Source organism: Phoxinus phoxinus (genome assembly GCF_949152265.1).
Source record: "Phoxinus phoxinus genome assembly, chromosome: 3".
Classification (NCBI taxonomy): domain Eukaryota; kingdom Metazoa; phylum Chordata; class Actinopteri; order Cypriniformes; family Leuciscidae; genus Phoxinus; species Phoxinus phoxinus.
This window is the reverse complement of record NC_136878.1, coordinates 27299838-27325654: the sequence shown is the minus strand read 5'-3', so window position 1 is coordinate 27325654 and position 25817 is coordinate 27299838. Positions and strand designations below refer to the sequence as shown.

At 37.4% G+C, this 25817-nt stretch overlaps 1 protein-coding gene across 7 annotated transcripts; it reads left to right on the top strand.

Moving 5' to 3' along the window:
- The first annotated feature begins 3514 nt into the window (after positions 1 to 3514).
- bdp1 (BDP1 general transcription factor IIIB subunit) lies at positions 3515 to 25506 on the top strand. Of its 7 annotated transcripts, none has more exons than XM_079608045.1 (49): positions 3515 to 3672; positions 4192 to 4425; positions 5222 to 5783; positions 5966 to 6072; positions 6256 to 6312; positions 6435 to 6551; positions 6699 to 6829; positions 7007 to 7101; positions 7203 to 7257; positions 7489 to 7614; positions 7721 to 7966; positions 8147 to 8326; positions 8659 to 8826; positions 9249 to 9416; positions 9829 to 9993; positions 10083 to 10158; positions 10254 to 10443; positions 11430 to 11503; positions 11602 to 11775; positions 11873 to 12083; positions 12562 to 12610; positions 14613 to 14728; positions 14813 to 15038; positions 15157 to 15305; positions 15402 to 15450; positions 15814 to 15906; positions 15991 to 16150; positions 16249 to 16391; positions 16477 to 16728; positions 16934 to 17042; positions 17117 to 17198; positions 17288 to 17363; positions 18342 to 18528; positions 18636 to 18840; positions 18940 to 19012; positions 19106 to 19446; positions 19541 to 19702; positions 20804 to 20909; positions 21113 to 21395; positions 21484 to 21796; positions 21987 to 22092; positions 22174 to 22372; positions 22455 to 22617; positions 22705 to 22798; positions 23089 to 23447; positions 23889 to 23982; positions 24103 to 24382; positions 24533 to 24740; positions 24824 to 25506. In XM_079608045.1, exons 2-49 carry the CDS (start codon positions 4205 to 4207, stop codon positions 24932 to 24934), a joined length of 7911 nt encoding a protein of 2636 aa, XP_079464171.1. In that variant the 5' UTR covers positions 3515 to 3672; positions 4192 to 4204; the 3' UTR covers positions 24935 to 25506. The 7 variants fall into 7 exon arrangements, with proteins under 7 accessions (XP_079464171.1, XP_079464168.1, XP_079464173.1 ...); XM_079608042.1 differs by having other exon boundaries at positions 22705 to 22807; XM_079608044.1 differs by having other exon boundaries at positions 3519 to 3672; positions 4081 to 4425; positions 22705 to 22807.
- Positions 25507 to 25817: the final 311 nt, after the last annotated feature.

Here is a 25817-nt window from a genome sequence, read left to right as displayed (position 1 = left end):
TTAGGTCTACTTCACATTAAAGTGATGGCTGACTGATTTGAATCTCATATGTCTCATATATTTCATATTAAAATTGGGAGGGAAATATATTCTATGAATGGGATCCCCTTACAAAAAATTATTATTCTTCAAGTTAATTTTATGAAGTATACTTAAGTAAAGTGTATTTCATATATTTATATAAGTATAATCAAGTATGTATACTGTATGTAGTAAGTATATATGTTCTAGTAGTATACATTTAAGTGTATATAAGTTTAACATTAGTAAACTTTAAGTGCACGACTAGTTTACCACTACGTTTCTCATTTGTACTGCATCTGTACTTACTAGAAGTGAACTTATAAGTATACTTGTAGTTTATTATTTTAATACTTGTAGTCCATTTTTTAGTTTATGAAAGTACACTTTGAAGTATACTCCGTATAGTAGTTTTATACTGCAAGTACTTGTAAGTTTTCTTTAAGTGAATATAACATCATACTTATAGTTTACTGTTTATATATTATTTTTGCACTTTAAGTAGTCTATACTATGTTCCTATTTGGGAATTATTTTTTTATACTTGAAATATACCTTTAACTGTACTCCGTTTAAATAAATAAAAAAACATTTTATTCTAGCATACATTTATACATTTTATATGAATAAAATTCTAAAATTTTATTCATTTTATTCAGAATGATGATCAAAGCATAGATGGAGTAGAATGAGTCCATCAACACCCTCAAAGCTCCGCAGTTTCCACTTTCATGGGTTCGACATTTCATTCAGTAAAATTATACAGTTTTTAACTTGTATGCTATTTAATGTTTGATGATCACGTTGTTTACATTTGCATAATCAATCTGCTATAACTTGTTACTGCTTCTTATTCATCTGTAGCCTATTGATCCAGAGATTCTGTACTAGAAGATACACAGACACACTAGGCGGAAAATTCAAGTGGTACTTACTGCAGTCAAATGATGTCCAGCTCCTCCTCTATGGCCGTCTACTGAGGTGGAGAAAAATAGAATCAGCCTTTTTTTAAGTCACTCCATCAACACCTCTCATAATGGGAGTGGGGGAATGGACTTGTGGATTTTTCTTGATCCCATACTTTCCTATCATAATAAAAGGGAATAACTTCAAAAATGATTCTTTAAACTGATGCCAATTAAGATCCATCCACACACTGAAGATATAAGTATATAAGTAGAATAAACCTTTTTTAAGCCACTACATCAACACCTCTCATAATGGGAGTGGGGGAACGGATTCCGACAGCTGGTTTGTTTGCCGTCGGATTCTGTTCCCCCCATGTTTCTTACACAGTGAGGTTCTAATATGTATCAAACTGATGCTGGTAAAGCTCCATCCATACACAGAATACATAGAATAAAGCATGATGGGAAATGAATTGCTGACGACACAGCAATTTATAGTCTTAATACTCATTGGTTTAAACAACAGTGATGTATTGTTCTCTTAAAATGTTTGATTTATTTTATGGTAACTCTATGGGCCCTATCTTGCACCCAGCGCTATTGACTTTGTACACCGACGCATGTATCATTCCTATTTTGCACCCGCGCACAGCGGACTTTTCCCTCCACGTCACTAAATTAGGGAATGAACTTGCGCTCGCGGGGGCGGTTCAGCGAACAGAGTTTTATTTTGAAGTTTTAGAAAACAATTCCGCCACTGACCAGGAAAAACCTAGTCTAAAGACAGTGGCGCGTTGCGCGTTCAGTCATATGCTAATTTAAGGGCGCGTGCTTGGCCATTATGTGTGAACAACGCACTTTGATACTCTAACGCTCAGACGCAGCGGTTTTCATTTTTGCAAATCATACATTATTACAAGGACAAATATGAACACACGAGGTAAATCATTGTTGTGTCCGTGAAGATGTGAAAAAAAAATAGGCATGAATCTAGATTACACATTTACCCAAATTATTATACAGCTGTTTAACCAAAGCTAATTTGGGTGGGTTTCTCCCATCCCCATACAATGTCACTTCTCTCTGTCTTTTACGGCCCTGACGAGAACGTCGGTCTCCTCGGCTGTGCGCTCATGGCGTGCGCCTGGCAAATCCGCCGTTATAATAGCAATCCGCCATGGAACAAGCGCGCCTGCTCCTAAAGGGAATGTGAGAGGACGCTCTGATTGGTTTATTTCACTTTACGCCCAAACTACACCTATGAATAATGAAGCTACTTCAGACCAACCCATTTCAGATTTGTGTGGGGCGCAAGAGTCATTTATCCCGCCAGTATAATAGCACCAGCGCCAGGGATCCGCCCACAAAGTTACTTGCGTTTCATATTTGGATTTCAGATCGTTAAAATAGGGCCCTATATGGGTTATGATGTCATATTATATATATATATATATTATATATAACACAACACTGACGTCTTCACTTCCAGGTCAAGAAGCTGTCAATCAAAAACTCAGTAGCCAATGAGAATACACTGCTGCTAGCCCCGCCCCCACAAGAGATATGTGCCAGAATAGCGAACGAAAACTCAGGGAGCATAAATGAAAACTTCAGAAGCATAAATTAAAAGTCTGGAAGTGCATTTGTAAGTTCAGATCAGCGAAAGAAAGATGTGAAAACAGTTAACAAAATATGCAGTGTATTAAAACCGAAGGTAAAAAATTGCCTGCGTTTTCTTTCTTTCTTCAGTTTCACTGATATTTTATTCAGTTTATATTTGCATTAGTCTCTTGAAAAGTTACGTTCATTATTTTTTATACAAAGGTAAATCCATAGACTCCGCTTTGAACATAAAAGGCTAAACGTTTATTTTTAGTGCGCGTGTCTGTGTGAGGTAATCGGAGCTGCTCTTGAAGCTCCACCCTCTTTTCCGGGAGCAGCAGCATTCGCATTTAAAGGGACACTTACAAAAACGGCACCTGTTTTTGCTAACCCTCAAAAAGTGACAATTTGTATACTATAAAAAAATATATGTGGGGTATTTTGAGCTAAAACTTCACATACACACTTTGGGGACATCAGATACTTATTTTACTTATTGTGAAAAGGGCATTATAGGACCCCTTTAACATTCAATAGTAGCCTACATATTAGCACTGCCATGTCATGATTAACAAACACTTTAGGTATTGCAGCTCATTTGAATTTCATTCATATTTTGTGCACATACTACAAACTGAGGAAGTAGTAAGAGTATTATGGTAGACTATTCTAAAATTTGCTAGTAAGATTAACTCTTGAGAAAATAATGTTAAGTAGCCTACATCATAAGAGGAAGAAACACATGCTTCAGATGTTCTGCATTTTCTAAAAAATGGGCTTACATACATTATATTTAGTTTATTGTTTTAATATCATATTGCATGTGCCCAATTACATGCCTTCAGTCAGGGACTCAGGGTGTTGCTCTCCACGTGTGTACTATCAGTCACAGCTGACTTTCTGAAGCTGCTGGGTAATGTAGTTTTTAGCGAGATAAACGAGGCGAAGAGAGTAATGTTAAAACTACAAAGACCCACAATTCCTTTCGCTGAATGAGAGGTGTCGAGCGGCGTGGTGGTGCCGGCCGGTGCGCAAGCAAGGAAAGTTACTGCAGGGGGACCATGCGACCGGCAGAAACGACATTTTACCATTTTAACCGCGGCAATCCCATTGACAGGGTTACACTGTGATTTGAACTGAAGTAAGGCGTGTTGCTTTTCTGTTGTCATTACACATTTGCCGTGTTATCGCTGGTAATTCAGCTTCTAAATGTCTGTCAGCAGGCAATGGGAAATGAGTGTGCACACCACACAAGCATGCGGGAATCTGAGGCGTCCGTCGAGTATAATGTGGCCAATTTAAGATTTAGATTTATAACAATTCAGAGTTGCCCCTTTTATTTTTTAATCTCAACCACTGTTGGTAATCATAATTTACTTCAGTGAGCAAAATAGCCTAAGACCACGGTTTAGAAATACATTTATTAGGCAGTATTGAACAATATACAATTCACAACTTAGCAGAGATAAGAGATGGCCAACATCATATCGATAATATCAGTCAGTCTTGGCCACATGATACGGTTTTAATCTAGCACTATATCATGCAGGGTTCGTCCTGATGCAACTGAGGGCAACTTGAACTCAGTTAAGGGACACATCATCATTTTATGGACGTGTATGTGACATGCAACCGTATACATGACTTGATCTTACCACAGTGATCTGACGAGGATGCGAAGAGCAAGAATTAGTATTAAGCCTAATGTCAGGCCAGTGGGTCGAGGTGTGGCGCCAGGTGCAGAGGACAAGAGTTCCCAAAAGTCCACAGCTGTTGACGACACCCAGCAAACACCGTCACCCCCACAGTCTCAGCTGGACGTGAGAGAGTCTGCTGTGGCGACAGGAGATGGAAATGTTCCCGGCTCTCCCTCAGAGAAAGCATCACTTAACACGTAAGCAGCACACCCCTGAGAGCATCCCAGAGAATTTACAAAAATATTTACAAGTATCCGTCGAACCATTTTTGGGAAGTCTGGTTATTAATTTGCACAATCGTCTACCAGCTAACGGCATTAGTAGGAATAGTTCACTTTAAACAGAATCCAGAATGATTTCAACATACAGCAGGACTTTTATAGCATGAATATTGTGCTCTCTTATGTCAGTGTTGTAATTGTTGACTCTATCCATTAAAAATAGCTTCTGTTGATTTAAAATAAAAATATTAAATGAAAATGTTGCCTTGACTACTAAAGTAAGTTTGTTTAATTAAAAGTACTAAATCTAAACTGAAATAAAAATAAATTAAAGCTGAAAATATAAACGAATACCATAAGTATATAGTTATGAAATAGCACTGTCTGATGTTTATCTTATTCTGTTGATCCTTAATCTTCTGTTCTGGTTATTTTGGTTTCATCATAATCCTTGACTTCTATTTTTCTTATCATAATCTAGGCTAGATTTATCTTGCTGTGTTTCTAACTATTGCGTTGGTGCTGCATATGAATGTGAACTTTGAGATTTACGATATTTATTAGCTAGCTTAACAGACAACTTGTAGCCAAGCACAAGAATGTAAGTATGTGTAAGAGGTTTTTTTGCCTCTTCTGTAGTGTCTTACTTATGAATTAACATGACTGCCTAAACTACACTAAAATGCAGTTAAATTGCAGCTCTGCTTGAGTCTGAATTGATCAAACCTGAGATTCCAAAAGCTTCTCAAAGTTTTTTTTTTTTCATTGACAGTAATGATGGAGCGCCATCTAGTGCCAACACACCTGCAACTACAGCACTTCAGAGGAGGAGTAGATTATCTGCCACACCAAACCTGGTCAGACCCAAAGTCCGCTCTGCTCCTCCTTCATCTACTGGAAAGACTGCTTCCCTTTTGTTAGGACCATCCAAGACATCATCCCCTGTCCAGGCAGACTTTCCTCAGTCCCCCGTCCCAGTTGCTATCAGCAGAGACGATTCTCAAAACTCCTCATTCTCCAATGCCACTATAGAAGCCAACTGCCCTCCATCCTCACCATGTCTTCCATCCACCTCTGGCTGTCCAGAAGCTCCATCATCTCCACCGTCTCAACAAGAGCCCCACCAAACCCCTAAAAAAATCCCAAATGAAGATTTTGGGCCCCAAGAAGGAGCCACTCCAGCTTCATGCACACTCTCACCGTATGTGAAGCTGTCACTTGTTGATGGACCAGACTCTCCCCTCAGGAACAAAATGTCCTCAGACAAGCAGCGGGTCTTGAGAGCCCTCAAATTGAAAGAACTGATGAAGCTGGAGAAGAGGAAAGAAAGAATGGTAAAGTCAATATTAAGTCAATGAAACACATTTGTACCGGAGAAATGCCACATTTAAGCTTTTCACAACAGTTAGAAAATAAGAAATCCATCAAAAACTCTATAACAAATTTCCATGAAGCAAGTACAAATTAAAAATATTAAATTCTTATATGCAAACTTTTTTTTTTTGGCAACTCAAAGGAGAAGAAGAGTAAACAGCATAAGCAAGAGCATTGTATTGAGCTGGATCGGGACAAAATGTCCTTAGCTGACTTCATTTATTACCTGCCAGAGTCAAATCCCATGACGTAAGTTTACTCTAAGATAATACATAATTTTGCTCTCTTTCTACTTGTGTGCTATGTATGATCAGGATAACTTGGAGATTATAATGCTGAAAGGTGTGGGTATGGTGTATGTTGAAATTATTGTATGTGTTTACATCTCAAATGCCTCGTGTGTCATTGGTTGTCTCTTCATTACATGAACAGCTCCTCCCTTTCCACAGAGGAGACTCAAGCACAGACCATTGCTCCATCGTTTCCCATGTAAGTGAAATGAAACCTGTATTATTTTTGTCCCCTGGCAATATTTACTAAATATTTAGTTTTAATTTGCATGTTGTCTTGATTAATGTCTTTCAAGATAATGTCAGTGTTTTGTGTCTCAGTGTGCAGAAAAATATAGTAGAAGCAGATGACGAGGACGACGATGATGATGATGACGATATGCTGGTTCCCAAAGTCAGGGTGGCAGAGGATGGCTCACTGATTTTAGATGAAGAAAGGTATGGTGGTCTGAAAGAATCAGTAAAATCCAGTCCCTAATAAGGGAAACTGGTAACACTTTATTTTAGATAATAAATGCATATGCATATATGATGTATGCATATATAATGCATAATTGTTAGTAATTACGGATTGATTGTGTTCAGTTTGACAGTGCGTGTTCAGAGGACGTCTGATACAATTGTTGAGAATGCAAATCCGCTGTTTGAGCGAGGCTCTACTACAACATACGCAAGTTTCAGGAAAAATAACTATGTGAAGAACTGGTCTGTCAGAGGTATGAATACTAAATGTTGCATCTGTTGGCTTATGATTGCGTAGGAACATAAGGTTTGCTCATGTCAAGCATGAATGTAGGTTTAATGCTAAATTATCAATGCTTTATTGGTGCATTCACTTATGTGACGAAACCCGTGGAGAGCATCTTAACATTTTTAATGTCTGTGTGTTTCAGAGACAGATATGTTCTATTTGGCCATCAGTATGGTGGGAACAGATTTCTCCATAATTGCTCAGCTGTTGACTCACCGTAGCAGAGCAGAAATTAAGGTACCAGCCCTAATCACAACAAATATCCTCATCTCACGGACATTACCCTGTGTATAAATGTAATACCTTTGAGAATTTATCTGTTTGTGTGTTTTTGATAGAGGAAATTTAAGAAGGAGGAGAGAGCAAGTGCATGGCGAGTGGATAAGGCATTCAGTGAGTCTTTTGTACTTTTTACTCAAATGCATCCAGAAATCACATTCTTTCTATCTATCTATCTATCTATCTATCTATCTATCTATCTATCTATCTATCTATCTATCTATCTATCTATCTATCTATCTATCTATCTATCTATCTATCTATCTATCTATCTATCTATCTATCTATAGAGTGTTGTTAAAAATCTACTTTACAATCCTTGGTCTGATTATTTCAATTATTTAGGAAACAAGCGGCCATTTGATAGCGAGTTTTTCAGTTTCCTGCTGAAGAGGATATTGGCTAAAGACAAACAAAAAGGCAAATCCATAAAACTGGTTGTGAAATCCAGTAAAGAAAAGAAAGGCAAAGGTATTGTGCTCAGGAGTGGTGGCTTCAGATCTTTGGATCCCACTCTACCACACTGTTTATTTGATTTATTTATTTGATTTACTCTAAACACCTTCTCTTCAACCAGGTGGTAAAAAAGCCAAACCGCTTGTGGTTGAAGACTCCATTAATGATGATGATGATGAATTGTGCAGTGTGGACAGTGTCTGTTTTGATTTAGAAAAGGAAAACAAGGACGGCTGTAATGTGAATGATGCTGATGTGCCGTCAAGCACAAGCAAGAAGCGTAAACGCACCAAAGACACTAAGCCAAAAGTTTTGTCGTGTGAGAAAACATGCAAGCCAAGGAAGAAAAACAAGACACCGAAAAAAGGTTTCACACTGTTTATTACAAAAACGTTATATGTGATTGCACATAATTGCAATTCAGATTTGTCTATGCTGTCTGTCATTTTTAGTGCAGTATGGTCCAAATCCCATACAGTGTCTGAACATAATAATTCTCTGTATAAATATACAACTGAATGACAGTTCAATCTATTTATCATTTCAGGCAAATGCTCAGTCGAAGTGGAGGGAAGCTCTGTGAACGCAGACAATGAAGATCAGTCATGTGTGCCTGTATCAAAAAAGAAACGCAAACAATCAAAAAAGGTTGACCAGGAGCAGCAGGAAGTTAAAAGAGATGCCAAAGAAAAATGCCAGAAAAAGAACAACAAAAAGAAACTTAAAGGTTTTTGTTTGTTACTATTTCTTTACTGAGCTTACGTTAAAGACCCCCTGAAATCAAGACGGCTTTTAGTCAGTGTGTTAACTGTGGAGCCTTCGATGTTGTTGTGAAATATACTAAAAATACAAAAAATATTATACAGTTCTGCTACTTCATATATTTGTAGAAACCTTGATACTTTTTTTTTTTTTTCGAAATAACAGCATTTATTCTAAATTGAAATTTTGTACCATTATAAATGTATTTTGTGATTAATTTAATGCGTCCTTAAAATCTGGCTTCAAACTTTTGAACTGTAGTCTACATATTAAAAATACTCTTTGTAATCTTGACAGTACTGAATGAAGAACCTACTGATGGAGAAAGTTACGCAGTGAATGAGGAGGACAATGAGGTGTCTCCCGTCCCAACTAAAAAATGCAAACGCTCCAAAGAGTCTGCAAAGGAAGAGGAGGCCACAAAAGCAAAACGAAAGACTAAAAAGAGCAAAACGTCAAAGGAAGGTTAAGGATTATTTTTATTTCCATGCTTTGACTTTGCTAAGCTTATGTTAAAGACCCCCTGAAATCAATATGGTGTTTAGTCAGTGTGTTATCTGTGAAGCCTTCTATATTGTTGTGGAAATATACAAAAAATATTCTTCAGTCACATGATCTTTCAGAAATTATTCTAATTTGCTTGCGAAGATACATTGTTCATTATTAATGTATAAATACAGTTCTGGTGCTTCATATTTTTGTAGGAACCTTGATTCTTTTTTTTCCTCTCCAAAATAACAGCATTTATTCTAAATGAAAATTTTGTACCATTATAAATGAATTTTGTGATCAATTTAATGCGTCCTTGCTGACAAAAATGTTAAATCTTGCTTCAAACTTTTGAACTGTAGTCTACATATTAAAAATACTCTTTGTAATCTTGACAGTACGGAATGAAGAACCTACTGATGGAGAAAGTTACGCAGTGAATGAGGAGGACAATGAGGTGTCCCCCATCCCAACTAAAAAATGCAAACGCTCCAAAGAGTCTGCAAAGGAAGAGGAAGCCACAAAAGCAAAACGAAAGACTAAAAAGAGCAAAACGTCAAAGGAAGGTTAAGGATTATTTTTTCTTTCCATGCTTTGACTTTACTGAGCTTATGTTAAAGACCCCCTGAAATTAAAACGGCTTTTAGTCCGTGTTATCTGTGAAGCCTTCTATATTGTTGTGGAAATATACAAAAAATATTCTTCAGTGTCACATGATCTTTCAGAAATCATTCTAATTTGCTGAGAATATTTTTTTTTCCATTATTTTCAATGTATAAATACAGTTGTACTGCTTCATATTTTTGTGGAAACCTTGATACTTTTTTGGGAAATAACAGCATTTATTCTAAATAGAAATTTTGTACCATTATAAATGTATTTTATGATTAATTTAATGCATTCTTGCTGAATTAAAAAAAAAAACCTTACCCCAAACTGTAGTCTACATATTTAAAATGCTCTTTGTAATCTTGACAGTACGGAATGAAGAACCTATTGATGGAGAAAGTTACGCAGTGAATGAGGAGGACAATGAGGTGTCCCCCGTCCCAACTAAAAAATGCAAACGCTCCAAAGAGTCAAAGGAAGAGGAAGCCACAAAAGCAAAACGAAAGACTAAAAAGAGCAAAACATCAAAGGAAGGTTAAAGATTTTTTATTTCCATGTTAATGTACACTTTAAAAATGTACATTTGCTTGGAGAAATTCATCTGATTTTTATGTTCCACACAGAGTGTACTGGATCTGAGCTGGGAGCTGGTGGTAGTGAAGTCTCGACTGCAGCCCCTGATGCTGAAGAGGGTCAAGAGTATGCAAAATTATCTTCCCAAAATCAGAGTATGGGATTTTCTTTTAACAGTTTTCTAATTACAAATCTTCATCAACTGTCTCATAATGTGTCAGGGAGAAGCTCAGTCTAGAGAGCACAACTCAGGAGGAGATTTCACAAAGCTCTTCCAAACGTTCGAAGAGGCCTTTGCCCAATTTGGCAAAAAGAAAAGCCAAAAAATGTTCTGAGCCAAAAGCAACCGTAGAGATTAAAGACACTGTAGAAGAACCTCAAGATGAAAGCTGCAAAGAAGCTGAGAATGAGGTATGTTTTCGCATTTTCGAGTTTTATTCCACACCTGCTAGTCTCTTTTCGCAAGAGGTACATACTGGTTTGTTTGCCACCTTAATGTTCACATTTAGCGGTGCGCCCATTTGTAAATTTAATGTGTCTGTCTGGCTTCCAGTGTCATCTGCTTCTAGTTTTTTTTAGCTATACAAAACGGCTTGTTATGCTGCTTGATATTGCAAACTGGTATTGCTTACCTTATTATTTTAATGTATTGTCTAAATTAACACACTGGTCTGTGGCACAAACAGTTTTACCGTTTACTGCACTTTGTTATTCTTCTCATTATTTACCTCTAGCAGCTAATGAATCAGTCTTGGACATTCACAGAAAATAGCTTATTGCGCGTTGAGAAATAAGGTGGATCGGACCACACAGGATAAAACGATGTTTCAAAGGGATAGTTCACCTAAAAATAAAAATGAATGTCATTCCAAAACCTGTATGACATTCTTTCTTCTGTAAAACCCAAAAGAAGATATTTTGAATAATGTTGTTTGGTGACAATTAGTTTTGGTGACCATTGACTTCCATTGTATGGACAAAAAAAAAAAAAACAGATGTTTGTCAAAATATCTTCTTATATCTCTTTATTTTTATTTATTTTTGCACTGGATTTATTTACCAAACAGAGTTTGCGTGTTCTACTCATGTCAGCGTGAATTTCCTCCGGGTGCTCCGTTTTCCCCTGTGGCAAACCTTAACGGGAACAGCCCAAAGCAGATGGATTTATTTACCACACAGAAACTTTATGCACACAGAACAGTATGAAACTGCCGTTACATCTACCAAACAAATCACATTTTTGACATGAAACAAACTCTGCTCTGCCAAAAAAAATCTAGTGTAATAGCAAACACCAGTAAATGTTATTAACACAAGGGCACAAGTTATTTTCTTCACTGGAATTGATCATTAATGTGGATAATCCTGAAACATTATTCATAATTTGATTCTTATAGTTCAACATCATCTGTCTTGCTGAGGAACAGCTCCAGAAACAGCCAGTAGTTGTTCTGGAGAGAACTCCTCCAAGGTAAATGGTTCATTCTCTCAGCACATTGCGTTACACAGTGATCTCTTGAATTACTATTTATTAAAAATATATATATTTATATATATATCACTTCACAGGCTTAAAGATGCGCACAGCTCATCTGAAAGCCAAGACCAGCCACAGTCCTCTCAGAGCCCACTACGTTCTCCTGGACGGCAGGCAAGAGTGGAAAAGGTGAAGCGCAATATGACGGTTTCAGATGATGGTAGTGAAGTCTCGACAGCAGGCCTCTGTGCTGAAGGGAATCAAGGGTATGCAAAATGATTATATTTTGACAAGATCAGAGTATGGGATTTTTGTTCAACAGTTCTCTAATTACAAATCTTCATCAATTACCTCATGTGTCAGGGAGAGGCTCAGTCTAGAGATTTCACTAAGCTCTTCCAAACGTTCTCCTGGACGGCAGACGAGAGCGGAAAAGGTCAAGCCCAATCGGACCGCTTCAGAAGGAGAAAGGATGGACCAGTTTCAGACTGGGTCAGATACATCACCAGAGGACATTAGCAGCACTGCCATGCCTTATCAAGTGGTCATCCAAGACCCTAAAGACATGGAGGAGGTAAAACAAATAATTTGTATTGCATTTCCACTATTTGCATTGATTATCAGTAATGCATTCCTACAGTAATTAAAAGAAAAATGAGAGGCTTAACAGTTGTGTAGCATGATGTGAATCTGCTTGGCCTGCATTTACCTGACGCCAATAATCACGTTCAATGCATTTTTGCTCGCAACATGTTGACCTTTTTGTGCTCTGTAATGCTTTAAAGCTTCAGAGGATAATGTTTATAGCTATGATCTTTATATGTATAAATCTTTGATTATCTGGTACATTGTACTTGAATAAAAATCATAGATATTCTTGTTATACAGTATTTTGATGTGGAATATTATTCTACATTTTTTTTTAATCAAAATATCACGTTATGTTCAGGGTTTGAACATAATGTGACCAACAGAAAGACATGACTACAAATTGATTTATATAACACATTTCTGTGCCGAAGAGACAAATGACCTTTTTTTTTTTTATACAGTGTCGCAATTTGCATCATTTAGAGGTTTTGGCTTCATCTGAAGAAAATGGTAAGTTTAATTTCATATTAATGTTTTTGTAATAAGACTAAACAAACTGAGCACTTACTGTGTGTCTCGTAGAAGTTTGTACTTTGTCTTGCTTATTACCATTTATGTATTGTCTATTCATGCATTTTAAAATGTTATTTATTCCTGTGATGGCAAAGCTGAATTTTCTGCAGCCATTACTCCTGTCTTCAGTGTCACATGATCCTTCAGAAATCATTCTGATATGCTGATTATTATCAGTAGCCCGTTTACATGCACACTTTTTTGCTATTCTGATTGACGGATTGTTGACTGTTTACATGGGAAGTTATCTAAACCGATCTGGTGTTTACATCTGCTGACGCTTTCAATCGGAATCACTTAATCGTCGCGCTAGCTTTAGGTATTATCCGCGTTTCCACTGTCGGGCCAATGCGAGCCTGGGCTTTAAACAGGCCGTGCCGGGCTAATAGCCTCAGGCCAGTAGCACCGGACCCAAAATCTGCTGCGTTTCCACTGTCGAGCCAGAAGCTCCACAGCGCTTCACTAGAAAAACGCCGTAACACGCCTCTTTGGAACAACGTCACACAAACCCATAATTTCAACCCATCAAATAGTAGTTTAAATGTAGGATTATGATAGCCTTTATGATTTGTCTGATTTCTTCAAGCGTTTATATTTTCCATGTTTACTATGGTAATGGTTAGCATCCATAGTCTTTTGCAGCGGGTATATAGAAAGAAATCCCTGGAAACAGCGTGATCTCAAAACAAACACGATAAAAGCGACCGTTTGCTGGCATTTTTGTTGTTTAATTGAATATTTAAAACCCAAGAATCGATGTTTTACCACAGGTTTACAATAAAAAGTGATACATTGATCATAATGAATTAATTTGTGCCAAAATTGCACATTAGTCACACAGAAAAGTGGTTTACTGGTTTATCGTTTATTTAAAAAAAGAAAGAAAATAGTTACAGGACATATTTACATCACATTTAGAAAGAATGATCATTTCTACAAATATGCCACCAAAAATATGACCTGAGGAGCTTTCGCACTCTCTCGACTCCCAGCAGGCTTCAGTTATATTTTCAGTCAGAGAAACAGAGGAAGCTCCCGAAAAAAAAATGATTTATGATAGTCCGGTATAAAGAGACGAGACATGGGCCTAGGCCACTGACAGATAAAATAAAAACAGGATTATGATAGCCTTTATGATATGTCTGATTTCTTCAAGCGTTCATATTTACCATGTTTACTATGGTAATGGTTATTGTGCATAGTCTTTTGCATCAGGTATAAATATTTCTACCTTGTACGGTGATCAGAATCCACATCGGATCACAAACAGAAGGCATTCAAACATGAAAATGAGTTTTGAGGTAAATTATCTTTAAATTAAAAAGTCTTTAAAGCTGATGTTAGCTGACAGAATTATCCGGCACAAAACCAGGCATGCGCAGAAAGACGTACACTCAAAGTAATCGGATCAGCACGTTTACATAGTGTAATTTTTCGTTTGATCGGTTCCTGAAATGGTTTATTCCACCCCCTTCAATCCGACAAAAATTTAAATCGGTTTGTGCATTTTTATTCCGATTGAGGTGTGGACATGGAGCATTTTCATTCTGATTGGACTTTTAAACTTTTATAATCGGAATACAATGCTACATGTAAACGGGGCTAGTGTTAATGTTAAAAACATTTGTTCTGATTGTGGGGAAAATAAATTCTCAGGATTCTTTGATTAATAGAAAGTTCAAAAGAGCAGCATTTATTTGAAATATAAATCTTTGTTACATTATAATTATTGCTAATTAAGTGTTTTTTATTTTATTTTATAAATCTTACTGAACCCGTTTAAAAAAAAAATTAACTGTAGTGTATTTGAATGCAAATAGATGATATTACCAAGTCTGTTTCTGATCTCTTTATCTAATACCAAACATTACCTTTTTTGTTGGAGAGCAACACATCACAGTTGAAATTAATGTAATGCTTCTTTTAATATCTCCTCAAGGTCAGACATTAGTGAAAAGTCCAGTTGTGTTGGTGTCTCATGAAGAAGTGGAGCGCTACCTAGGGATCCGAGCACAAACTGCTGCAGAGGAATCAACGACCTCCAGAGGCGATCATGTCAGTACTGGAGGAGTTTGTTCTGTGCGTTGTAGAGTTAACCAGTAGTAATCGGCTAAGAGTGACTGTTGATGTGCTCTGCAGGTGGGAGATCATACGGATGGTCTTGAGGAACAGGGATCTTCTATCGTTACTCTAGAAGAGAGCGTCTCTCAAGACCCAGAAATGAAAGAAGCGGACACTGTCTCCATTTCTTCCCAACAAAACCTATCCAAAAAAAGGAGGTTTATTAAGCCAACACCCTGTCTAAGCCAGGCAGCACAGACTTTCCACAGACCTCTCAATGTACAAACAACAGAGTTTAGAGAAAGTGAGCTTCAGATATATATAAACCATGAGCCAAGTAAACTGTCCAGTTTCCTGTCCCTGTAGCACTGTATTTGGTGTTCTGTACTGAATGTGTGTATTGTGTTCTTTTCCAAATCCAGATAGAGCATCTTTGAACCGTGACTCCACACAGATGCAGTGTAGCAGTCCTGTGGAAGTCAGAGTGAAGATCGCCCTGAATGAATGCCTTTCTGAGGAAGAGGGCACATGTAGCGTTACTCCAGAAGAAACCGGCCCTTGGGATGTTCCGGTGAGGGAATCTGTCTCAGGAGTGAGTGACTTCAGTGTGTGAAGCCAAACACACAATATCTGACTTGCAGTAAATTTTCTCTTCTTGAATGTCCAGGATGATGCCAGAACTACAGCAGAGGATCTGCCTTCCTTAACGTCAGCTGGTGAGATTAAAAACATTATTGCCCTTTGTTATATTCAGTTGTTTCATTGCTGCATAAAATCTTCCTTCCTTCCTTCCTTCCTTCCTTCCTTCCTTCCTTCCTTCCTTCCTTCCTTCCTTCCTTCCTTCCTTCCTTCCTTCCTTCCTTCCTTCCTTCCTTCCTTCCTTCCTTCCCTCCCTCCTTCTCTTTCTGTGATTCTTTTTCTTTCTTCTGTCTGTCTCATTTTCTTTCTTTTTTTACTCTTTTTCTGTCTCTTTCTGTCATTTTTCTTTCTTTCTTCTGTCTTATTTTCTTTCATTTCTTTCTTTCTTTCAACTCAATTTTAATTTCCGTGTTTTTCTCTGTACCGCTTCTTTAAATAAGCAACTTCTCCAAGACCTAGTAAGACTGAGGACCAGGAAGTTTCATCTTTCCATGAGAAGCCTCAGGTTCCTGACACCACACCATCAAACAAAGGTACAACATTTAACACCAAAACTCTAAATTAAGTGCTTAACTTTCGGGGGGAAAAAATGAAGTACAAATGATTGGCTTTTACAGATGTGAATGAAAGAAGAACAAAGCTTGAAAAGTCTGGATCTCAGATTTCTGAGAATAAAGTTCAAATAACTGATCAAGATTCAGAGCCTAGTGAGTCTGCTGTCACAGACACCATGATTGAGGAACCTCAGACAGAGGTGAAGAGGATTGTTCCAGTCAGGTGCGCACTGGCAATTAAAGAAATAGATGATTCCAATTGACAGGGTTTGTCTAGAGTGTCTTTAAAAACGTCTTGGCTTTGTGGTGTCATCTGTACAGCTGTTCCTCTGATGGTTCCTCAGTTTGTACTCAAGAGAGTATTGCTCCAGAGAAACACATTCAGTTTGCTAAGCACACATCCAACCTAGAATTGGCATCTCTGGTCATGATCAACCCTCAACAGACCCCCGAGCCTAATGAAGGTGAGGTTTATGTTGTTCAGATTGAGAATGTTGCTTTAAATGTCACTTGTGTTATTGCCAATGATTGAGACATGACCTCATTTAGATCCTGCTGAGAAGCCAGAACATCAGAGCCCAGTTAAAGTCCAGCACTGTGATTTGGATCATGACATAAAAAGAGTCTCCAGAGAGGATAAGCTTGTGGTATCTGAGGTGGATTTGCAGGAACGTAAACAGGATGAGGATCTAATGTCTCCTGTCCTGTTACTTGACTCAGCACAAACTAGATTTCAAATGCAAACTTCAGCCCCAGATGTTTCTGTGGACAGCACTGGTAAAGGAAACGAAAAAGAAAATGGTGGGTATTAAAAAAAAATTCTACAAAGAATTTATATATTTATTAGATTTGATTTGATTTAATAAAGGGACAGTGTAGATGCTTTTTTTTTTTACAACAATATATAGTCCATATATTTTAACTCCATGTTATAACCTAAAACTGACTAGAAAAGAACCCACCTTCATGGTTACACACAAACAATTTTGTCATTCGTTTTTCATAGACCCAGTTCTCAGTGATGCTTCATCAGCACCTTTTGAAGCACACAGTCCGGTTTCATCTTTTTACGATCCTCCATCTGAATATACAAGCAACATGTGTGATATGGACACGTATGTACAGTGTTTGTAGTTTTTCTGTAGAATTTATATAAAATGGTTAAATGATTGATTATATGCTGTTTAAGGATGCTGTTTAGTGAGTCTGCAGCTGAAAACATTCAAATACCAGATGAGCAGGATTCAGAAAAGCAAGATGGCACAGAAGAGGTAACGTCCTGACAAAACATTACACCCTGTGTATTCTGCGTTCAATGAATGAAATTAACACCTTTTAACTAATTAATGTTTTCTGGCAGGATTGTATTGTAACTCTCGATGGAAATGCAAAATCAGAAATCTCAGGTTCAGCTGGAGTGGAAACGGGTGCAACTGGTAATGATGACATGAATGCATGAGCTAAAAATGAACACACTAAATACATTGTATAATATAAATATTACTAAAATATGTTCTGTGAAGTGATCAAAATTATAGACCCCAAACTTTAAATTGTAATGTTCTCTTATGCTCACTAAGGCTGTATTTATTTGGCAAGGCAAGTTTACTTCATACACAGTGGTAATTCAAATACATTTATAAAAAAATAAAAATTAAAACATTTTCATAAGGCATTAAAAAAACATTAAAATAAAAGTAAAAATAAAAAATGATTAAATTAGATCAAATTAAATTAATATGGGGGACATAAAAGCAAAAGAGGATTTTAAAAAAGAACTGTGCAGTGCGATCGGTACAGCGCAGAAACGGTGCTTAATCAGGAAATGCAAAGTTCAGCAGATGTTTTTTTTTTATCTCGTCGTAAAGGTAGCTAACGACGGGGCACATCTGACATCCTCTGGCAGCTGGTTCCAGCTGTGGGTGGCATGATAGCTAAACGCCATCTCACCATGTTCTGAATATAACAGGCTTTATCCTTCCGATCAGAGAGCTCTATTTGGTTTTTATTCTACTAACATATCTGCTGTGTATTTTGATCTGAGACCATTATGGGGTTTGTATACATAAAAAAACATTCTACTATGCTGATGTGCTACTCAAGAAACATTTCTTATTATCAATGCTAAAAACATTATGTTTTTGTGGAAACCTTAATAATTATTTGTAGGATACTTTAAATAAATGCTGTCCTTTTAAACTTTATATTTAAAGTAAGAAAATACTCTGTAAACATGATGTCTTTATACTGTCACTTTTGATCAGTTTAATAAATCCTTACTGAATAATAATATTTACTTATTAAACAAAATGTGTCTTACTGACCCCAAACTTTTGAACAGTATTATATATGCTATTGTTTTATTGCATTTAAGTGCTTATCTTATTGTGTTATTGTCTTTCTTTCCTTCATAGATAACCAATCAGAGGAGCCCACCTTTATTTTGACTCTGTATGAGATTCCAACCTCTCAGCTGTTCCATGAGGCTGACTGTGGCCAGCAGGATATGCCCCCTTATGAACTGCAGCCAGCACAAGTCCAGACATCCTCACTGACTACAAGCAGTTCACAGTCTCTTTCCTGTTCATTAGAGGATTCCAGGTACATTTCCCTTCCTGTCCAGGTTTAATTCAACTTTTTTTCTCAGTAAAGAAATAGTCCTCGATCATTCATTCATTCCTTTCATCCTTGATGACCTTGTTTTGTAGTGCATCTCTGCACATGGAGTCAGAAGAGACCAATAAACCATGTAAAAGTGTTTCTCACAAGGTGATAGACGATTCCCTGGTTCCTCTTTCAAAGGATGCAGCAGTAGATGCAAGTACACAATTGATATCCTCACAGGAAAACAGTTGTGATGATGTGAACTTTTTAATTAGTCCACCTGAGATGCTCTCCTGTAATTCTGCCATGGTATGTTGCAGTACTCCCTTTTGTTACCATAATTTTTGTAGAGTGATTTATATTTTGTAGCAGTTTTGGAAATTAAAGTGTTCTCCTTTTTGGTAAAAGCCAACAGATGTGCCTAAGTTAGATGAGATCCCGGCAGAATCTGCAGAAACTAAAGCTGCCAATCAGAGGAGAAGTAGGAAATTCACTTTTATTTAAGTTACTATTATTAAAAATGGTATATTCAAGTAGACAAGATGGTAATGTCCTCTCTGATCTCTCCATCAAGGCAAGATAAAGGTCAAGCCGAAACTAAAGCCATGTGTGGTTGGGCCTTCAAACAATGGCCAGTTTGACTGTGCACCCAGTCAGACTCTGATAACGTCTCATGCTATTGCGCAAGCTGAGATTGAGTCCAACCAGAAAACATCTGCACAGGAAACAGTTAGTCCTAAAATCCACTTAAGCCATGAAGACCGTGAGTGGGGAGCCAATCCTGGACATGACGGTGTGATATCAACTGCCATTGTGCCAGTCTCTGAAGATATGAGAGATGAGAGTCAGGTGAAATGGGAAAGTCCTCTCAGAACAGGTCTCCAGATGGATGAGGACTCTGTTGTTGACCCTCCAGTAAGTCAGAGGCTGCTCTCTGTTGAAGCGAGACCATTCATGCTGTATTATAGTTTTAACTAAATCAGTCGTTCACATAAGTGTTTCCTTGCAGGTGCACAGGGTGTTGGCTGATGCCTTTGTAGTCTCCTCAGGAGAAATGGAAAATGTTTTTAATAAGAAGGAAATCCCTCATGACAGTGAGCTCCAAAAACCTGAGGACTTGTCTGTATGCCTTCCAGAGAGTGTGAGATCACTGTCTCAAGTAAATGTCCAAGTAAGTGTGTTTCTATTTTTATGTAAACAAGACAAGTTTCAATCCATTTTCTCCAGGAGCCTATCACTATTAGCAAACAACAAAAATCCAATACATTCCTGATAGACAACATCAAGTCCAGCCCTATAAAAAAAAAATCACTTCCAAGTAGAGCTTAGATCGGGCCCAAAAAAATCAAGCCCGACCCTACCCGAGCCCGTGCACGTTGTGTCCGAGCCCGGCCCGGCCCGACACATTAACTGTAATTATGAGCCAGAGTCCGATTTAAACCCGACCATTTGTTTAATACGTGGGCCGTTATAACTGACGTTCTCAACTACAATTCCGAGTTGTTTGAACTAACGTTACAGAAATCTGTTTAGAATTATCTTAATGAATAATACAACAAGGACGAAGCATGTAAACTGCGTTGTTTGTTTATTCAGAATGGAATGGATCGCAAGTGGATCCGAATGAAGAAACGTAAAAACAAAACGTGAACAATGATGAACACAGAAAATTAACAAGAATGAACTTTGGACCTACTATAATATAATTCAACAAGGTTTTAGAATATTTTTTAAGCAAAATTGCGTCCACAGTTGCTGGTTTCAGAGCGGTCCTCTGCTCTCTCTCGTTCGGCGCTGCTGTCATAGGCGAGCAGCGCACACACAATGCACTTGACAAAGCTAATACATATGTTGTCACTGCCCACGACTTGTTTAAATGGTTCCATACCTCCGACTTTCTACCAAACTTGCTCAAAGTTAATTCTCCTGTTTTTATTTATTTTTATTTACATCTTCAAGCTTGCACTTGAGCTACACAATACAGCACAGCAGTCCCGGTGTGATGCGTGCGAGTGAAGGAGACGCTGCGCATGACACGTGACGTGCTTTTATCAAGGGCCCGGCCCGACACGGCCCGAGGATAGTGGCGGGAAATATCGTCCCACTTCGGGCTCGGGCAGAGAATCTAAGCTCTACTTCCAAGTAATCTGCTCAGATATACATCAAAATGGCGGGTGGGAAGTTGACTGCAATTTCTGTTTCATGCCAATTTTAAAAGTTTAAAGTTATTTAGGAGCACATCACATGAGTTGATTAGTACTTCTGTCCACAGAAGGAAAAAATGGCTGATAATTCTAAAAAGCTAGATACTTGCAGAGAGGCATCAAGTGTGACACCATCAGTTTCTCAAGAGAAGACTGTGCCTTTACAAAGAAGAGGTAAGGATATTAATTTCCCTTCATAGGTGCTTTTTAACTTTTAATAAGATTACCAAAAATTATTGATATAACTTTCTTTTTTTTTGACAAAAAAACACACCAAACTGTTACTGAATATAATGCATTTAGTTTGTTTTATAATTACATTTATGTATTTCATTTCATTTACATTTTATTTGTACCTTGAATGTTATCTTTTTAAGGCAGGATGCAAGTGAAGCCTAAAATCCCCAAAATAACCAAGTCTACTAAAGATGATTTCTCAAGACAGGAGCAAACTGATATTGAATCTAATGAACCAGCCACAACTCAAATCATTTTACCAGCATCTTTGATTAAAGAAGAATGTGTTCAAGTGGAACTGAGCGAGAGATCTGATCGAGAAGATTTATCTGATATTCCAAAGGAGTCAGACACAGATAACCTTGAAGAAGTCACAAAGACAAAGCAGCAGACCCCATTCACAACTGTGAAAACATCAGCATGGTAAGACATGTCTATCTTTATAAACACCCTTGAATCTGTGAAGTCCTTAACTCATTTTTTTTGTTTCGTTTTAACACTATTGTCATAGCACTGAATCATCACCTGTGGAATTGAAAATAGAGGGTGGGCACAAGGATGTGTCGCATGTGGTGTTGTCTGATATATTGGTGCCGGTTTACATGGAGAGTGGAAGTCCTATCCAAAGCAGTCTCCAGATGGGTGAAGAGAGTCAGCAGGTCCTCGCTGCTGAGGAAGACCAGGAGACACGTTCACATGAGGGTGTTTCACACATGCTGCTGACTGATATATTCATACCTGTCTGTGAGGACATGCGAGAGGATCTGAGCAAGGAATGGATGACAACTGGAAAGACAAGCCCTCATGAAGCAAAAAGATCTCAGGTTAGTTATGTGAATTAAATTGATTTATTGGTATTGGTTGATACTGTGTTTTTACTTGTACATTTTTGTTTCCACCTACTTTCCACTTACAAAGATTAACTTGATCTTTAAACACTAATTTCATTGTTGAATGAAATCCTTTAGTACTCATACCCCTGATTAATATTTCTATTTGAAATCTATACTACAGATGAGAGAGGATCCAGATACTCCAGACCTGTTATGTGCAGTGTCACAATCATCAAATGTGGGACCATCAATATCACCCAAGAGTAAAAGACACACTAAGGGGAAAGGTGGTTAAAAACTATTAAAACAATGCATCTCAACACACTGCTTAATTTCTGTAATAATGTGAGGAATTTTCTGCTTTTAAGGCAAGTTATTGGTCAAGATGACATTTCCCAAAAGGACAGCTGGAGATTCCCCTAAGAGTGGCGAGCAATCACAAACCGTGCCTCCGTCAACCTTAATGCCAAAGCAAGAGGTCGATGCTACTCTAAATTCCCCAGAAACTGAATGCATTTCAGAACCCAAAGTGGAGTCAACACAATGTAGTTTTGAGACTTTTACATGGTATGAGTGACTGTATTCTCTGATATGCACTGACATTTTTAATGAAAATGAAACCACTGATGGTTTGGTCATTCTGTCATAGTTCTGACTTGCTGCCCGTTGGCTCAGAGGACCATGAGGTGGCGTGCGGGGGGGTTTCTCATATGTTGCGCTCTGCAGACTCATCCAATACAGGCACCAAAATATCAGAGCACAACCTTCACAGAGAGGCCTTATCAGTTGGTCTTCAAGAAGATTCAGTCAAAGTATGTTCATGTGTTTTGACAGATCTTTGGTCGCTGATAAACAATTCTGGAAAAATTATTTACCGAGCATCTATCTAACTGCCACAGGTTGAGAAGTCAACCGATATTGAGAGACCATCAAATACTGAAACGGATGAGACAACAGCAAATCAGTCTGTGTCAGTGGAATGGAAAACACCTTGTAGGAGAAGTAATAATGGACATTTTTGAGTAAAAATAATAATATAATGCAAAATATATTTTTAAGTAATGAGAATCATACCTTACTCGCTTAAAATAGGGGTTAAAGTTAAAAATGTAATAAATTAATAATCGTTTTTGCTTTTTCAATGATCCAGAGAAAAAACCCTCAATCTTGATTTTGTTCTTTTTTTAAGTGAATGGTATCTATCGACATTTGATCAACATACAACATTATTTTGATGTATTTGCTTCTAATGCTTTCCATCGATCTTGTATCTGTTCCTCAAGGCACACTGCGCCCAAAGCCTAAATTATCAAAAAAGAGAGATGATCCTTCAGAAACCAACCTCTGTCAGCCGGGCTCTACACAGAACTCTTCAGCTACTCCTCAGCCGTCCCTGGACCCTCAAGCAGAGGAATGGTCCCTCAAAAGCAATATGCTGCCCATGGACTCAGATGAGATTGAGAACTGGTGTGAAGGAGTTTCCCACATGTTGCTGTCAGATGCATTTGTGCCTGTTTCTGAAGAGATTGGAGAGAACAGCACAGATCTAAAAGTATTTGTCTCAAGCAGTCCTCATGAGGATGAGGAACACGCTCTTAGCCTGCCAAAGAGTGAGGAGACACCCTCTGAGATTTCAGAAGAAGTATGCTATTTTAAGAAGCATTTAACTGCAGTTCATTATAATTGTATACCGTACTTGTATGGGATAAATCTCATGAAAAGAGAATTTTTTTTCCATGAAAAGTGTACTCTTATGATTTTTTTGCAATTATATATTTTGTGCATTTTTATGTAACACTAAAAAAGATTTAGATGCCATATAAAAATTATTTATATTATGGATTTTACGGTACTACCTTTATTCAAAATTTATTTATTTAAATAACTTACAAAAAAATGGTCAATTCAAAAACCTTATATTTGGAGAATAAAATTAACTTAAAATACAACTACATTTTCTTCATGCAAAATATGCATTTATACATTTTTGGAGTGAAATGTGACCTGGACAGGCTGTTTTGAGATGCACCTATATGAACGTTTAAACACTGTACAGATGACAATGCAAAAATCTGCTTTATAGGTACATCAATTAGACACTATTTCTGACCTGCCAAAGATTGATGAGTCAAATGAGAGTCTGCCAGCATCACAAGCAAAAAAATCACCTGCGAGAAGTCAGTCATTGTTCATCATACACAAAGTTATTTGTCTTTGTCCTTATTATACTTTGCACTACTAATTTTTCTTTCTAATTAATCAATTTATCTCACTATTCATTCATCTCTTTCAAACAGGTACATTTCAGATGACACTAAGATCGCCTGAAAGACGCCTTAAAGATCAACCCAATGTGCTTAAGACAGCCCAAGCTGCCCCAACAACACCTCAGCGAGCTCAGGCATCAACAATTAAGGAGTCCATGAGAACTCCAACAAAGCAACACACAGGAGAGATCTCAGGTGTGTGTCGGGTACAGCTAGAGAAGTTATCTGTAGAGGAAATATGCACTCCCCAAAGTGTCCTGCAACCAAAGCATCACAGCACACCCATCACTGTGAAAACCATTTTGAGAGGGTAAGAATTATTTCCATTTCATGCCAATGACTCTTAGTATCTTTTATAATCCTTTTCAAATAGTTGAAATCACAACATTTAGTGCTGTTCACAGTAAAAACAACTACTCAGTTGCATAGTTAAATTGCAAAAATCTGTTTGTACTCTTAGGAATGAGATGCCCAATGCACCTCTGGCTTTGCATGGAAGCAGAAGCCCTGGTTTTGAATTGCATGCTGATGAGGAGCCTCCCGTGCCTCCAGGATACTCACCAAAGATTGTCCTTCATCGTGTACCAATAACTGATGCGAGCACGCCTACCTCGTCCCCAGCTAGAGTGTCCACCACAGCCTCCCGACCACCGGCAGGTCATCAGATGGTACATGCTGGGAATTATGATCAAATCATTGTGTTATTAAGCCTTTAGTTGTTTTCAATAATATTACATTCTCTATCGTGCAGTTCTCTCAAAACAGCCCTCCAATCTCCAATTTGGATGCTGATAAGGATCCTGTTCAAGTGTCCCATTTTTTCCTGGATGACATCTTCACTGAAGTTGTGGATTCGGACTGATTCTTGTTTGAGACGTTTTACACTGCTGCTATTCCTGTTCATTGCACTGGAGTGAACATGTACAACACTGTTACACTGCTAATATCAGACCTATTAGATAATTGTTAGTAATTTTAATAAAATTGATCAACTTTCACGAAGGAAAAACACATACATAGATTATATAAATTTGTTATGAGGCCTTTGTCATAAGTTTTGTTTTTTTGTGATGAGACATGCAGTGATGCAGGTTTAGTGTCAGATCTGTTATTTATTTGTATTTATTTAATGCTGAACATCGCACCACATTTTGTTTTATCAATGTGGTTTTTACTGACTGCTTTTGAGTTTAAAGATCTTGCTTTGTTCAATGCAAATATATTTTATGGTAACTGTGTTACTTTTGTTTTCGTTCTGAGAGCAAAACCACTTTTGTGAGTATGACAACTCTCCTGTGAGAATTTATTTTCAAGAATGTGTAATTAAATATCAATTGTCAATTATATTGGCAATTGGTGGCACAGTCTGGAATGGATATTACATCAGTTAAGTATTTATAAATAAGTTAATAAATTGATATTCACTTCAAACTTAAAATGTTTTTTTCTTACTCAGGACAATACAGTGCACTTAAATAGGGAAAACGAGGGGTTAAGATTTAAATAGAAGTTTTTTTTTGTTTGTTTTACAGACAAACTTGCAATTAAGAAGTTGCTGAAAGGAAAGAGTGCACTTTTACGTTTTGTAAAAATCATAGTTATTACTAAATGCCAAGTAATCTTAATTTAAAAATTCATGTTAAAATGAAAATGCAGATCGTAATGATATCGTAAACTAGAATGTTTGCTAGGGAAAATCTGCTCAGCGAACGGAAAGCATTCGGAATAGCACAACGTTACTATTT